We start from the raw sequence: 17,154 nt of genomic DNA on the forward strand, positions 1-17,154 counted from the left end.
ATGTTTTCAGGATCCTGGGAGGATTTTTTGGGATCCCAGCTAGATTTTTTGGGATCCAGGCTGGATATTTTTGAGGGATATTTTGGGATCCCAGTGGGATATTTTGGGGGATTTTTCAGGATCCTGGTTGGATATTTTGGGGGGATATTTTTGTGCTCTGGGCCGGATTATTTTGGGATCTCAGCTGGATATTTTGGGGGCTTTTTTTCAGGATCCCAGCTGGATTTTCTCAGGGATTTTTTATGGATCCCAGCCAGATTTTTTGGGACCCTGGCTGGATATTTTTGGGGATTTTTGGGACCCCAGTGGGATATTTTGGGGGATAATTTGGTGGATTTTTTGGGACCTCAGTGGGATATTTTGGGGGATATTTTTGGGTATATTTTGCGACCCCAATGGGATAATTTTGGGGATTTTTGGGGGAATTTTTTGGGATCCTGGCTGGATATTTTGGGGAATATTTTAGGACCCCAGTGGGATACTTTGGTGGATTTTTTGGGATCCCGGCTGGATTTTTGGGGGATTTTTGTGATCCCAGTGAGATATTTTTGAGGGGATTTTTGGGATCCCAGTGGGATATTTTGGGGGATATTTGGGGGGATTTTTTGGGACCTCAGTGGGATATTTCTGGGGGATATTTTGGGGGATATTTTTGGGGGATTTTTAGGACCCCAGTGGGATATTTTTCAGGGATATTTTGGGATCCCCCGTGGGATATTTTGGGATCCCAGTGGGACTTTTTGGGGGGGATATTCTGGGACCCCAGTGGGATTTTTGAGGAGATATTTTGGGGGATATTTCAGGATCCCGGCTGGATTTTTGGGGGGATTTTTGGGACCCCAGTGGGATACTTTCCAGGGATATTTTGGGGGCTTTTTTGTGATCCCAGCGGGATATTTTTGTGGGTATTTTTTCTGTATCCCAGCCATATTTTTTGGGACCCTGGCTGGACATTTTGGGGGATGTTTTGGGGGATATTTTGGAGATATTTTGGGGAATATTTTGGGATCCCAGTGGGATATTTGGGGGAATTTTTTTGGGAATTTTTTTGGATCCTGGCTGGATATTTTGGGGTATTTTTTTGATCCCGGCTGGATTTTTGGGGAGATTTTTCATGACCCCGGCTGGATTTTTTGGGGGGATTTTTGTGATCCCAGCGGGATATTTTTGTGGGTATTTTTTCTGCATCCCAGCCAGATTTTTTGGGACCCTGGCTGGACATTTTGGGGTGTTTTTGGGAGATATTTTGGGGCACCTGCGGAGCTGCATGACGGCCACGTCGCGGGAGCTGCTGAAGTCGAGCTGCCGCAGGAACCGATCCTTGACATAGAACAGGGAATTGCCGTGGACGGCCAGGGCCGGGCGCTCCCGCTCCAGCTTGAACACCAGCATGCCCCCGTCGTGCCCTGGGGAAAAACAGGGAAAAACACTGGGAATTACAGCTGGAAATCCAGGAAAAACAATGGGAATTACAGCTGGAAATCCAGGGAAAAACATCAGAAATTCTGGGAGTTCCTGAGCACGGCCAGGGCCGGGCGCTCCCGCTCCAGCTTGAACACCAGCATGCCCCCGTCGTGCCCTGGGGAAAACAGGGAAAAATAATGGGAATTACAGCTGGAAATCCAGGAAAAATAATGGGAATTACAGCTGGAAATCCAGGAAAAACATCAGAAATTCTGGGAGTTCCTGAGCACAGCCAGGGCCGGGCGCTCCCGCTCCAGCTTGAACACCAGCATGCCCCCGTCGTGCCCTGGGGAAAACAGGGAAAAATAATGGGAATTACAGCTGGAAATCCAGGAAAAATAATGGGAATTACAGCTGGAAATCCAGGAAAAACATCAGAAATTCTGGGAGTTCCTGAGCACAGCCAGGGCCGGGCGCTCCCGCTCCAGCTTGAACACCAGCATGCCCCCGTCGTGCCCTGGGGAAAACAGGGAAAAATAATGGGAATTACAGCTGGAAATCCAGGAAAAATAATGGGAATTACAGCTGGAAATCCAGGAAAAACATCAGAAATTCTGGGAGTTCCTGAGCACAGCCAGGGCCGGGCGCTCCCGCTCCAGCTTGAGCACCAGCATGCCCATGTCATGGCCTGGGGAACAGGGAAAAACAATGGGAATTACAGCTGGAAATCCAGGAAAAACAGGGGGAATTACAGCTGGAAATCCAGGGAAAAACAGGGGGAATTACAGCTGGAAATCCAGGAAAAACAGGGGGAATTACAGCTGGAAATCCAGGGAAAAACATCAGAAATTCTGGGAGTTCCTGAGCACGGCCAGGGCCGGGCGCTCCCGCTCCAGCTTGAACACCAGCATGCCCCCGTCATGGCCTGGGGGAAAAACAGGGAAAAATAATGGGAATTACAGCTGGAAATCCAGGGAAAATACTGGGAATTGTATCAGGAATTCCAGGGAAAAACATCAGAAATTCTGGGAGTTCCCGAGCACGGCCAGGGCCGGGCGCTCCCGCTCCAGCTTGAACACCAGCATGCCCCCGTCATGGCCTGGGGAAAAACAGGGAAAGCAATGGGAATAACACCAGGAATTCCAGGAAAAATACTGGGAATTACAGCTGGAAATTCAGGGAAAATACTGAGAATTGTATCAGGAATTGCCATGGACCGCCAGGGCCGGGCGCTCCCGCTCCAGCTTGAACACCAGCATGCCCCCATCATGGCCTGGGGAAAAACAGGGAAAACAATGGGAATTACAACAGGAATTCCAGGGAAAATACTGGGAATTGTATCAGGAATTCCAGGGAAAAATACTGGAAATTCTGGAGTTCCCAAGCACAGCAAGCGCTGGCTGCTCCCGCTCCAGCCTCAACACCTGTATGGCCCTGTTGTGCCCTGGGGGGAAAACAGGGGGAATTACAATGGGAAAACACTGGGAATTACAGCTGGAAATTCAGGAAAATTGACAGGAATTCCAGGGAAAATATTGGGAATTGTATTGGGGATTTTGGGAGTGTCGGCTGCTCCCGCTCCAGCCTCAACACCAGCCTGTTGTGCCCTGCAATTCTGGGAAAAACAGTGGGAATTACAGCTGGAAATCCAGGGAAAAACAATGGGAATAACACCAGGAATTCCAGGAAAAACACTGGGAATTGTATCAGGAATAACAGGGGAAATATTGGGAATTGTATCGGGAATTTTGGGAGTGTCGGCTGCTCCCGCTCCAGCCTCAACACCAGCCTGGCCCCGTCGTGGTCTGGGAAAACACTCAGAATTTTGTGACTCCCACCCAAAATTCCAACATTCCCACCCAGAATCCCAGGATTCCCATCAGGAAATTTGTGATTCCCAAGGGAATTTTGTCTCTCACCAGCAGCGAAGAGGTTGAGGTTGGGATGCGCCGCCAGCACCCAAATTCCAGGATTCCCATCCAGAATTCCAGGATTCCCACCCAGATTTTGAGATTCCCATCTGGAATTTTGTGATCCCCATCCAGAATTTTGGTGGCATTCCCACCCAGAATTCCAGGATTCCCATCCAGAATTCCAACACTTCCACACGGAATTTTGGGATTCCGAGTGGGAATTCTGGCATTCCTATCCAGAATTCCAGGATTCCCAGTAGGAATTTGGGATTCCCATCCAGAATTCCGTGATTCCCACCTGGAATTTTGTGATTCCCATCCAGAATTCCAGGATTCCCAGTAGGAATTTGGGATTCTGATCCAGAATTTCATGATTCCCATTGGGAATTCCAGGATTCCCACCCAGAATTCCAGGATTCCCAGTAAGATTTTGTGATTCCCACCCAGAATTCCACGATTCCCACCCAGAATTCCAATATTCCCACCCAGAATTCCATGATTCCCATCCAGAATTTTGGGATTCCCAGTAGGAATTCCAGGATTTGCATCCAGAATTCCAGGATTCCCAGTAGGAATTTCAGGATTCCCACCCAGAATTCCAACATTCCCACCCAGAATTTTGTGATTTCCACCCAGAATTTTACGATGCCCAGTAGGAATTTGAGATTCCCACTCAAAATTCAGGGATCCCCACCCAGAATTCCATGATTCCCACCCAGAATTCCAACATTCCCACCCAGAATTCCATGATCCCCACCCAGAATTTTGTGATTTCCACCCAGAATTTTATGATTCCCAGTGGGAATTCCACGATTCCCAGTAGGAATTTTTGATTCCCACCCAAAATTCCAAGATTCGCATCCAGATTTTGAGATTCCCACCCAGAATTCCAGCACTCCCACCCAGAATTTTGGCATTCCCACCTGGAATTTTTAATTCCCACTTAGAATTTTGAGATTCTCATCCAGAATTCCAACATTCCCACCCAGAATTCCAGAATTCCCAGCAGGAATTCCATGATTCCCACTCAGAATTCCATGACTCCCACCCAGAATTTTGTGACTTCCATCCAGAATTCCACAATTCCCACCCAGAATTCTGTGATTCCCACCCAGAATTTTGAGATTCTCAACGGGAATTCCACGATTCCCAGTAGGAATTTGAGATTCCCACTCAAAATTCAGGTATCCCCACCCAGAATTCCAGGATTTCCACCCAGAATTCCAGGATTCCCAGGAGGAAATTTGTCATTCCCACCAGGAATTGTGTCCCTCACCTGCAGCAAACAGGTTGAGGTTGGGATGTGCCGCCAGCACCCAGAACCGATCGTGGTCCCTGCGGAAGGTCTGCACCCCCGTCCTGGGGGAAAAAAGGGAAAAATTCAGGAATTTTGGGAATTCCAGGAATCCCCAGGGGATCCCCGGGGCCTCTCCCACCTCTTGGACATGTCCCAGACCCGGATACTTTTGTCCTCGGAGTTGCTGAGGATCAGCTCCTGCCGCGGGTGGAAAACGGCGCAGGAAACGTTGTTGTAGTGACCGCGGCACGTGTCCACCTCCCACGCCTTCGACTCTGGGGGAAAACATGGAAAAATGGGAAATAATCCACGGAAAATGGAGAAATATCCTGAAAAAATGGGAAAAACACCCAGAGAAATGGGAAAAAACACCAAGAGATGGGAAAAAACTGCCCCAGCACCTCCTGTGTTCACCTCCCATGCCTTGGACTCTGGGGAAAATGGGGAAAAACAGGGAAAAATGGGAAATAATCCACGGAAAACGGAGAAATATCCTGAAAAAATGGGAAAAACACCCAGAGAAATGGGAAAAAATCCTGAAAAAATGGAAAAAAACCAGCAGGGAAAAAGGGCACAGGAAACGTTGTTGTAGTGACCGCGGCACGTGTCCACCTGCCACGCCTTGGACTCTGCAAATTCAGGGGGAAAAACAGGGAAAAATGGGAAATAATCCACGGAAAACGGAGAAATATCCTGAAAAAATGGGAAAAAATTACAAATAAATGGGAAAGTATCCTGGAGAAATGGGGAAAAAATACCAAAAAACGGGAAAAAAAGACCAGAAAAATGGGGAAAAAAACCACCAGGGAAATGGGAAAAAGCTGCCTCGACACCTGTCCACCTCCCACGCCTTGGACTCTGGGGAAAATGGGGAAAAAACATGGAAAAATGGGAAAAAACATGAGAGAAATGGGGAAATATCACAGAGAAATGGGAAAAAATCACAAGGAAATGGGAAAAATCCCATTGGAGAAATAGAAAAAACGCCCCAGTGCCTCCCGTGTCCACCTCCCACACCTCGGACTCTGCAGTTTGGGGGGAAAAATGGGAAAAAAACCAAAGAGAAATGGGGAAAAAAACACCCTAGAAATAGGAAAACAAACCAGCAGGGGAATGGGAAAAATAGGGAAAAAATCATGGAGAAACTGGGAAAAAGTCCTACAGAAATGGGGAAAAATTCTTGGAAAAATGGGGAAAAAAACCCCAAGAAATAGAAGAAAAATCCCAGAAAAATGGGAAAAACTAGAAGGGAATGGGGAGAAATTCCAGGGAAATGGGAGGAACAGAGATAAAAAAAATCCAGGGAAATGGGAGGGATGGGGATAAAAATTCCAGGGAAATGAGAAGAAATGAGGATAAAAATCCCAGGGGAAATTGGAGGAACCGGGATAAAAATCCCAGAGAAATTGGAGGAATGGGGATAAAAATCCCAGGGAAATTTGGGATAAAAATTCCAGGAAAATTGGAGAAACGGGGCAAAAAAAACTCCCCAAAATCCTAAAAAAAAGCAGGAAAATTCTGGGATTGGGGCAGAATTCCCTCTTTGGCCCCTCCCAGCCGGAATTCCAGATTTTTTTTCCCATTTATTTTGTTTTTTTCTCACCGTTCATCCTCCAGATCTTCACCTGGCGATCGTCGGCCCCCGACACGATCAGCGGCATCGACGGGTGGAAGGCGGCCCAGTTCACACCACGGTCATGGCCCTGGAATGCCACAAAAAATGGGAATGGGAGGGGGAAAAACAGGGAATGGGAGCAGGAAAAACTGGGAAAAAATGGGAATGGGATTGGGAACAACCCTGGGAATTCCAGGGAAAAAAATGGGAATGGGATCGGGAAAAACAGGGAATACCACAATGGGAATTCCAGTTCACACCCCGGTCGTGGTCCTGGAATTCCAGGGAAAAAATGGGAATGGGATTGGGAAAAACAGGGAAAATAATACCAGGAATCCCAGGGAAAACAGTGGGAATGGCCATGGAAATCCAGAGGGAAAACTGGGAATGGGATTGGGAAAAACAGGGAAAACACCACCAGGAATCCCAGTTCACTCCACGGTTGTGGCCCTGGAATTCCACAAAAAAATGGGAATGGGAGCGGGAAAAACAGGGAAAACAACACCAGGAATTCCAGAGAAAACAGTGGGAATGGCCCTGGAAATCCAGGGAAAACAACTGGAATGGGATTCGGAATAACACACTCAGTTCACCCCCTGGTTGTGGTCCTGGGATGGAGGAGAAAAAATGGGAATGGGACCAGGAAAAACAGGGAAAAAACTGGGAATGGGATTGGGAAAAACATCACCAGGACTGGGAATAACACACCCAGTTCACACTCGGGTCGTGGCCCTGGAAATCCAGGGGAAAACTGGGAATGGGAGCAGGAAAAACTGGGAAAACAACACTTAGAATTCCAGTGAAAACAGCAGGAATGGCCCTGGAATTCCAGGGGAAAAATGGGAATGGGATCAGGAAAAACTGGGGAAAAAACTGGGAATGGGAGCAGGAATTCCAGGGAAAACAGAGGGAATGGCCCTGGGAATTCCAGGGAAAAAACTGGGAATGGGATTGGGAATTTGGATTTTGGGACATTTCCTCAGGATTTTGGTTGTTTTCTCTGGATTTCTGTGTGTTTCCCCTGGATTTTGGTTGTTTCCCCTGGATTTCAGGGTGTTTCCCCTGGATTTCGGGCTGTTTTCCCTGGATTTTGGGCTGTTTTCCCTGGATTTCGGGCTGTTTTCCCTGAATTTTTGGGTATTTCCCTCGGATTTTGGGGTGTTTCCCATGGATTTTTGGGTATTTTCCCAGGATTTTTGTGTGTTCCCCATGGATTTTGGGGATTTTTTTCCCTGAATTTTTGGGATTTTTTTCCCTGAATTTCGTGTGTTTTCCCTGGATTTCGGGATGTTTTCCCTGGATTTTTCAGTATTTTCCCTGGATTTTGGGTGTTTTCCCTGGATTTCCGTGTGTTCCCCATGGATTTTGGGGTGTTCCCCATGGATTTTTGGTTGTTTTCCATCGATTTTTGGATATTTCCCATGGATTTGGGGGTGTTTTCCCTGTATTTTGGTGTGTTTTCCCTGGATTTCGGGGTGTTTTCCCTGGATTTTGGGGTGTTTTCCCTGGATTTTGGGAATTTGGAGGTACCTCGAGCACGTGTTTGACGACGGCGTCGGTGGTGCCGAACAGGTCGACGCCGGTGATGCCGCGAACGTCCGACTCCACGGCCCCCGGGGAGAGGTTCTTCTTCCTCAGCCCTGGGGAGGGGGAAAAACATGGGAAAAACTGGAAAAAATCCCACAGAAATGGGGAAAAAATCCCACAGAAATGGGGGGGAAAAATCCCACAGAAATGGGGGAAAAAATCCCAAAAAATGGGGGAAAAAATCCCACAGAAATGAGGGAAAAATCCCACAGAAATGGGGGGGAAAAAACCTAAAAAATGGGGGAAAAAAATCCCAAAAAATGGGGGAAAAAATCCCACAGAAATGAGGGAAAAATCCCACAGAAATGGGGGGGAAAAAACCTAAAAAATGGGGGAAAAAATCCCAAAAAATGGGGGAAAAAATCCCAGAGAAATGGAAAAAATCCTGCAGGGGAATGGGGAGAAACCCCAGAGGAATTGGAGGAATTGGGAGGAAAAATGGGAATGGGAGGAATGGGGAGAAAAATTCCAGGGAAATTTGGGATAAAAATTCCACAGCCCCGGGCGAGAAGTTCTTCTTCCTCAGCCCTGGGAATGGGGAAAAACATGGGAAAAACTGGAAAAAATCCCACAGAAATGGGGGAAAAATCCCACAGAAATGGGGGAAAAATCCCACAGAAATGAGGGAAAAATCCCACAGAAATGGGGGGGAAAAAAAACCTAAAAAATGAGGGAAAAATCCCAAAAAATGGGGGAAAAAATCCCAGAGAAATGGAAAAATCCTGCAGGGGAATGGGGAGAAACCCCAGAGGAATTGGGAGGAAAAATGGGGATGGGAGAAATGGGGATAAAAATTCCAGGGGAATTGGAGAAATGGGGATAAAAAAAATCAGGGAAATTGGAGGAATGGGGATAAAAATTTCAGGGAAATTGTAGAAATGGAGAAAAAAATTCCAGGGAAATTTGGGATAAAATTTCCACGGCCCCAGGGGAGAGGTTCTTTTTCTTCAGCTCTGGGGAACAGGGAAAACATGGGAAAATAACAGGAAAAACATGGGGAAAAACATGGGAAAAACATGGGGAAAAACATGGGGAAAACCCAGGAAAATCTCGGGAAAATCCCCCCTGGATCCCCCTTTTCTCCAGGCTCAGCCCCCCCAGATCCCTCAGGATCCTCCAGACCCTTTTCCAGCCCCTCATTCCCAGGATTTTTTGGGATTTCTCACCAGAAATGTCCCACACTCTGACAGTCTGGTCCATTCCCATTCCCAAACCTGGTTTTTATCCCATTTTTTTCAGTTTTTATCCCATTTTTCCCCCTAAAATCTCAGCAAGAATGTCCCAAACCCATCCCCAATCCCAGATTTTCCCAGGTTTTCCCAATTTTTCCCATTTTTCCCTGGATTCTCACCAGAAATATCCCAAACCCTCCCAGTCTGATCCATTCCCAGTCCTGTTTTTTATCCCATTTTTCCCATTTTTATCCCATTTTTCCCCAGTTTTTATCCCATTTTTCCCAGTTTTTATCCCATTTACCCCCCATTTTTATCCCATTTTTTCCTTATTTTTATCCCATTTTCCCCCAGTTTTTATCCCATTTTTCCCTTATTTTTATCCCATTTTTTCCCGTTTTTATCCCATTTTTTCCCCGTTTTCCCCTAAAATCTCCCCAAAAACATCCCAAACCCATCCCCAATCCCAGATTTTCCCAATTTTTCCCATTTTTCCCCGGATTCTCACCAGAAATGTCCCAAACCCTCACAGTCTGGTCCAGGCTGGCCGACACCACCAGGTCCTCCCCGGGGTGGAACTGGGCACACATCACATAGTGGTTGTGGCCTGTCAGAACACTGCAAAAAAAATGGGAAAAAAAAAGAGAAAACAATGAGAAAAAATGGGGGGAAAAATGGGGGAAAATGGGGGAAAAAATGGGGAAAAAATGGGGAAAAAATGGGGGAAAAATGGAGAAATACGGGGGAAAAATGGGGGGAAAATGGGGGGAGGAAACGGGAAAAATAGTAAAAAATGGCAAAAATTGGGAAAAAAAGGGGGAGGAGAAAAAGAAGAAAAATGGGGGAAACAATGGGAAAAAAAAAGGGAAAAAATGGGGAAAAAAAAGGGAAAAAATCCATTAAAAAACAGGATTTGGGGCACACATCACATAGTGGTTGTGGCCTGTCAGAACACTGGGGAAAAAAAAGGAGAAAAAATTCCATAAAAAACCAAGATTTGGGAGCCAGGAAATGAAGGGAATCAGGGAATTCCAGGGGGAAATTCCAGAGGAATTCCCAGGGAAATCCCAGGTGGAATCCTGTGGAAATTCCAGGAAAATTCCTGAGGGGAGTCCCAGGGGAAATCCAGGGGGAATCCGGGAATGCCAAAATCCTGAGGGGGAACCCTGAGGGAAATTCCAAGAAAATTCCAGAAAAATCCCAGAGAGAATCCTGGGAAATCCTGAGGGAATTCCAGGAAAATTCCAGGAGGATCCCATGGGAATCCCGAGGGAATTCCAGGAGAACCCCTGAGGAGAGTTGCAGGGGGATCCCATGGGAATCCTGGGGGAAATGCTAAGGAAATTCCAGGAAAATTCCAGGAAAATCCAGCAGGAATTCCAGAGGGGGAACCTGGGGGAATCCTGGAGGAATCTCAGGGGAATTCCAGCGGAAATTTTGGGAAAATCCCAAGGGGAATCCAGGGGGAATTCCAGGGGGGAGAATCTCGGTGGAACCCCAGGAAAATTTCAGGAGAATCCTGAGGGGAATTCCAGGAGAATCCCAGAAGATTCCAGGGGAATCTCAGAGAAATCCCAAGGGAATTCCAGGGGGAATTCTGGGGGAAAGTTGTGGGGAATCCCAGGCAGAATCCTGAGGGAATCCCAGGAAAATCCCATGGAAACCTCAGGAAAATCCCGGGAAAATCCAGGAAAATTCCATGAAAATCCCAGGAAAATTCCAGGAAAATCCCAGGAAAATCCCGGGAAAATCCCGGGAAAATCCCGGGAAAATTTCAGGAAAATTCCATGAAAATTCTGGGAAAATTCCAGGATAATTCTGGGAAAATTCCGGGAAAATCCCAGGAAAATCCTGAAGAAATTTCCTGAAAATTCCATGAAAATCCCAGGAAAATTCTGGGAAAATTCTGTGAAAAATCCAGGAAAATTCCAGAAAAATTCCAGGAGGAATCCTGAGGGAATTCCAGGAAAATTCCAGGAAAATTCCATGAAAATTCCCTGAAAACCCTGGGAAAATTCTGGGAAAATTCTTTGAAAAATCCAGGAAAATCTCAGGAAAATTCAGAAAAATGCCAGGAAAATTCCATGAAAATCCCAGGGGAATCCTGTGGGAATTCCGAGAAAATTCCAGGATAATCACAGGAAAATTCCAGAAAAATCCCAGGAAAATTCCCGAAAAAATCCAGGAAAATCCCAGGTAAATTCCATGGGAATCCTAGGAAAATTGCAGAAAAAAATCCAGAAAAATTCTAGGAAAAATCTGGGAAAATTCTGTGAAAAATCCAAGAAAATTCCAGAAAAATTCCAAGAGGAATCCTGAGGGAATTCCTGGAAAATTCCCTGAAAATTCTGGGAAAATCCCAGTAAAATCCCCTTCCCTGACCAGACGCAGGTGCGCGACTGCCAGTTCCACACTCGGATGGTTTGGTCGTCGGAGGCGCTCAGGATCCAGGGGTACTCCTGGAAAATAGAAATAAAATAAAAATAAATAGACAAAATAAAATTAAAAATAAAATAAAAATAAAAATAAAAATAAATGAAAACCAGGATAGAGGACTGGGAGAGATCCCAGCCCTGAGAATTCCCCTCAGGATCCAGGGATATTCCTCAAATAACACAAACAAAAATAAAAATTTAAAATAAAAATTAATAGTAATAATAAGAATAAAAAAATAATTTAAATAATAATAAAAAATTAAAATTAAAATTAAAAATAGTAGGATTGAGGTCACAGAGAGATCCCAACCCCAGGAATTCCCCACAGGATCCAGAGGTACTCCTGAAGAAAAACCCAAATAAAACACAAGCAAAAATAAAAATAAAACCAAAAATACGAACAAAAACAGAATAATAATAATAAATTAAAAAAAAATAAAATTAAAAAATAAAGATAACCAAGATTGGGGTCAGAGAGAGATCCCAGCCCCAGGAATTCCCACCCACAGGATCCAGGGATACTCTTAAAAAATAAAAATACTAAAAAAATAGAAATGAAAATGAAAATAAAAATAAAAATAAAATAACCAGGACAGGGACAGATCCCAGCCTTGGGAATTCCCCACCCACAGAATTCAGGAATACTCCTGAAGAAAAACCCAAATAAAACACAGACAAAAATAAAAATAAAAATAAAAATAAAAATAAAAATAAAAATAAAAATTAGAGGACTGGAGACAGGGAGAGATCCCAGCCCAGGGAATTCCCCACCCACGGGATCCAGGGATACTCTTGAAAAAATAAAAATAAAATAAAATTCAAAAATAACAATAAAAAATAATAATAGAAAAACACAAATACAAATACAAATAAAAATAAAAATAGAAACAAAATAACCGGGACAGGGAGAGATCCCAGCCCTGGGAATTCCCCACCAACGGGATCCAGGGATACTCCTGAAAAAAAACCCAAATAAAACACGAACAAAACCAAAACCAATAATAATAATAATAATAATAATAATAATAAACCAATTTCTCACATGGTGGAAGAAGGTTGTCCTGATGTAATCCAGGTGTCCCAGGAGGGTGAAGAGGCAGCGCCGCAGTTTGTAATTCCACACCTGGAACCCAAAATTCCAGAAATTATCCCAAAATTCCACTGATCATCCCAAAATTCCAGGAATTATCCCCAAAATTCCAACCTGGGAAAGGCCAAGCCCCAGCCCAGGGGAGCAGGGAAACAAAATTCCCAATTTTTTCCATTTATTCCCAAATTTTCCCTCCATTTTTCCCACTTTAATCCAATTTTCCATCCCAGATTTCCCCCTCAAATCCATGAAATTCCCAGGATTTTTTTCCCATTCATTCCCAAAATTTTTGGGGGTTTTTTTGAGGGGAAAAAAGGGGAAAAATGGGATTTTTTCACCTTTATTTTGTAATCGTCGCCCCCGGAGACAAAGAGCGGCTGCTGCTTGTGGAAATCGATTCCTCTCACGGGGCCTGGGAAGGGAAAAATACATGAAATTATCAAAAAAAAATCCCTGGAATTCCTAAAAAATACCAAGAATTCCCAAAATATCCTTTGGAATTTCAAAAATACCCTTTGGAATTAAGAAAAAAACTTAAAATTCCCAAAAAAAAACCAGAAATGGTTAAAAAAATACCAGGAATTGCCAAAAAATTTCCAGGAATTCAAAAAAAAACTCTTTGGAATTCCTCCAAAATATTCCAGGAATTCCAAAAAAAACTCTTTGGAATTCCCAAATAAACCTTTGAAATTCCAAAAAAAAAAAAAAATCCCCAGGAATTCCCCAAAAACCTTCAGGAATTCCCCCCCAAAATTTCCAGGAATTCTCAAAAAAATTTCCAGGAATTCCCAAAAAAACCCTTTGAAATTTCCAAATAAACCTTTGGAATTCCAAAAAAAAAATCTGGAAATTCCTAAAAAAACCCAGGAATTCCTAAAAAAGCCCTTTGGAATTCCCAAAAAACCTCCCAGAAATTAAAAAAAAAAAAATCCAAGAATTCCAAAGAAACCTTTGAAATTCCCAGAAAAACCTTTGGAATTCTCTTAAAACCCCTTTGGAATTCCAAAAAAAATCCTTTTGGAATTCCCTAAAAAGCCTCCAGGAATTACAAAAAAAAAAACAAACCCAGGAATTCCCCAAAAATCCCTAGGAATTCCCACAAAAAAATCTGGGAATTGCCACAAAAAACCTCCAGGAATTCCCAAAAACCACCTTTGGAATTCCCAAAATTCAGGAAAATCCCTGAAATCCATCCCGAAAATCCCCCTGGAACAGCTCCAGGGATGAGCAGGAATTCAAAGTCCCAGCCCAAATTTTTGGGAATTTTCCCCCAAATTTTCGAGATTTTTGTCCCCAAATTTTGAAGAATTTTCCCCAAGATTTTCGGGAATTTCCCCCCCAGTTTTTCAGGAATTTTCTGCAAAATTTTCAGGAATTTTTTCCCCCAAACTTTTGGTCATTTTCCCCCAAATTTTTGGGAACTTTTCCCTCATTTTCTCTGGTATTTTCCCTCAAACTTTTGGTCATTTTTGCCCAAATTTTCAAGTTTCTTTCCCCAAATTTTCAAGATTTTTCCCCCCAAATTTTCAGGATTTTTTCCCCAACTTGCAGGAAATTTTCCCCAGATTTTTGGGAATTTTCCCACAGATTTTTCAGGATTTTTTCCCCCAAATTTTCAGGATTTTTCAGTCAAACTTTTGGTCATTTTTGCCCAAATTTTCAGGTATTTTTCCCCAAATTTTGGTCATTTTCCCCCAGATTTTGGGGATATTTTCCCTCAAATTTTGAGGAATTTTCCCCCATATTTTGGGGAACCCTGTGGGATCCCAGAATTCCATTTTTCCCATTTTTTTCTCATTTTTTCCCCAGATTTACCATCATGCTCATCAAACTTGTCAAAGAGGCTGCACAACCAAAACTTTTCAGGAATTTTTCCCCAAATTTTGGTCCTTTTTCCCCAAATTTCCAGGAATTTCCCCAATTTTTCAGGAAGTTTTCCCCCCAGATTTTCGGGAATTTTTCGCCAAACTTTTGATCATTTCCCCCCAAACTTTTGGTCCTTTTTTGCCCAAATTTTCAGGATTTTTTTCCCCCAAATTTTGAGGAATTTTCCCCCATATTTTGGGGATATTTTCCCCCCAAATTTTCAGGAACTTTCCCAAATTTTTCAGGAATTATCCCCCAAACTTTTGGTCATTTTTGCCAAAATTTTCGGGTATTTTTCCCCAAACTTTTGGTCATTTTTGCCCGAATTTTCAGGATTTTTCCCCCAAATTTTTACGATTTTTTCCCCGAATTTTGAGGATTTTTTTCCCCATGTTTTGGGGAACCCTGTGGGACTCCAGAACTCCCGTTTTTTTCCTGGTTTTTCCCATTTTTTTCCATTTTTTCCCCAGATTCACCATCGTGCTCATCAAACTTGTCAATGAGGGGGCACAACCCAAACTTTTGCTCATTATGCCCCAAACTTTTGATCATTTTCCCCAAATTTTTCAGGAATTTTCCTCCAGATTTTCAGGATTTTTTTCCCCAAACTTTCAGAATTTTTTTGTCCAGATTTTGGGGAATGTTCCCCCAGATTTTCAGGAAATTTTTCCTCCAAATTTTCAGGAAATTTTCCCCAGATTTTTGGGAATTTTCCGCTAGATTTTCGGGAATTTTTCCCCAAACATTTGGTCATTTTCCCCCCAAATTTTTCAGGATTTTTTCCCCAAATTTTGAGGAATTTTCCCCCAAATTTTCAGAATTTTTCCCCCAGATTTTCAGGAATTTTTCCCAAATTTCCAGGTATTTTTCCCCAAACTTTTGGTCATTTTTCCCCGAATTTTTCAGGATTTTTTCCCCAAATTTTTGGGAACGCTTCAGGCTCTGTGGGACCCCATTTTTCCCGTTTTTTCCCGTTTTTTCCCCAGATTGACCATCGTGCTCATCGAACTTGTCGATGAGGGTGCACATGCGGTAGTCCCAGAGCTGGATGACGCCGTTGTGGAGACTCGTCAGGATCCACGGACGCTTCGGGTGGAACGACAGACCTGGGGAGGAAAAATGGTGAAAAAATGGGAATAAATGGGACAGGAAATGGGGAAAAAAATGGGGGAAAATGGGGAAAAAATGGGGGAAAAATGGGGGAAAAATGGGGAAAAAAGGGGAAAAAAGGGGGGAAAAAATGGGGGAAAATGGGGAAAAAAATAAGGAAAATAGTGGGGAAAAAATGGGGAAAAGTGGGGGAAAATGGGGGGAAAATGGGGAAAAATGGGGAAAAATGGGGGGAAAAATGGGGAAAAAATGGGGAAAAAAGGGGGGAAATGGGGGGAAATGGGGGAAATAGTGGGGAAAAAAGAGGAAAAATGGGGGGAAAAAGGGGGGAACGGGGGAAAAGAAGGGAAATAAAGGGGAAAAAGGGGGAAAAAAGGGGAAAAATGGGGGGAAAATGGGGAAAAATGGGACAGAAAATGGGAGAAAATGATGAAAAAATGGGAAATATGGAACAGAAAATGGGGAAAAATGGGGAAAATAGTGGGGAAAAAATCAGGAAAAATGGGGGGAAAATGGGGGGGAAAATGAAGAAAAATGAGGGAAATTGGGACAGAAACGGGAAAAATTGGGAAAAAAAACTAGGAAAATGGGGAAAATGGGAAAAAATGGGGGAAAAGTGGGGGGAATGGGGAAATGGGGAAAATGGGAAATGGGTCTGGAAAAGGGGGAAAAAAGGGAAAAAATGGGACAGAAATGGGGGAGAAAAGGGGGGAGAAATGGGGGGAAAACAGCCAGGAAAAAGGGAGGGGGGGGAAAGGGGGAAAGTGGGGAAAAAATAAGGAAAAAATGGGACAGAAAAGGGGACAGAAAATCCCAAATCCCCCCTGGATCCCCCTTTTCTCTGGGATGAGCCACAAGAATCTCCAGGAATTCCTTTGGAAACCTCCAGGGACGGGGATCTGACCCTCCTTGAGTTCATCTTGATGATTCCCGACCCTTTTTCCATGGAAAAATCATCCCAAATATCCCAAAATCATCCCAAATTTCCCCCCCTGGTCGTTCCCTCTTGTCCCGTCCCATTCTTTGGGATCAGATCCCAAATCCCCCCTGGAGGATCCCAAATCCCCCTGGATCCCCCTTTTCTCCAGGAGGAGCCACAAGAATTTCCAGGAATTCCTTTGAAAACCTCCAGGGATGGGAATTGAGCTCCTCCTGATGCTTCCTGACCCTTTTTCCATGGAAAAATCATCCCAGATTTCCATCCCTGGTCATTCCCTCTTGTCCCGTCCCATTCTTTGGGATCAGATCCCAAATTTCCCCTGGAATATCCCAAACCCCCTGGAATATCCCAAATTCCCCCCTGGAATATCCCAAACCCTCTGGAGGATCCCAAATTTCCCCTGGAAAAACCCCAAATCCCCCCCCGGATCCCCCTTTTCCCCATTCTCAGCCCCTCAGGCTCCTCCACTCTTTCCCCCCCTCTCCCTCCACACCGGAATTTCTCCTTCCCCTCCCAATCCCCTCTCCCCCTCCTCTCCCCCACCCCTCAATCCCGGTTTTTTCCCGGTTTTTCCCGTTGTTTTCACCTTTAACCCGCGCGGATTTGGTCTCGAATTTGGTCAACATGGTTCCCCCCCGGCCCGGCCTCAACCCGGAACCTCCACGTCGGCACCGCGGGGCCGCCCCGGAAACCGGCACCGCTTCCGGTGCGTCACTTCCGGCGGC

General features: G+C 44.4%; 1 protein-coding gene across 3 annotated transcripts in view; it reads right to left on the minus strand.

Annotated features, from left to right (window-relative positions):
• Window positions 1-17,118, minus strand: part of COPA (COPI coat complex subunit alpha) — a 43,496-nt gene extending 26,378 nt beyond the window's left edge. For 2 of the 3 annotated variants that reach the window (XM_083879202.1, XM_083879204.1), the window contains exons 1-11: window positions 17,016-17,118; window positions 15,372-15,485; window positions 12,852-12,925; window positions 12,466-12,546; window positions 11,371-11,447; window positions 9,497-9,606; window positions 7,760-7,869; window positions 6,218-6,317; window positions 4,754-4,889; window positions 4,594-4,676; window positions 1,256-1,406 (exon numbers count right to left, since the gene is read on the minus strand). In XM_083879202.1, coding sequence (XP_083735328.1) covers window positions 1,256-1,406; window positions 4,594-4,676; window positions 4,754-4,889; window positions 6,218-6,317; window positions 7,760-7,869; window positions 9,497-9,606; window positions 11,371-11,447; window positions 12,466-12,546; window positions 12,852-12,925; window positions 15,372-15,485; window positions 17,016-17,055 — 1,076 coding nt within the window. In that variant the 5' untranslated portion in view covers window positions 17,056-17,118. Of the gene's footprint in view, window positions 1-1,255; window positions 1,407-4,593; window positions 4,677-4,753; window positions 4,890-6,217; window positions 6,318-7,759; window positions 7,870-8,982; window positions 9,010-9,496; window positions 9,607-11,370; window positions 11,448-12,465; window positions 12,547-12,851; window positions 12,926-15,371; window positions 15,486-17,015 lie in introns of those variants that run through there. The other variant, XM_083879203.1, reaches the window with a different exon arrangement.
• Between the last annotated feature and the right edge of the window lie 36 nt (window positions 17,119-17,154).

The sequence above is a fragment of the Zosterops lateralis genome (assembly GCF_965231275.1).
Source record: "Zosterops lateralis genome assembly, chromosome: 27".
Taxonomy (NCBI): Eukaryota; Metazoa; Chordata; class Aves; order Passeriformes; family Zosteropidae; genus Zosterops; species Zosterops lateralis.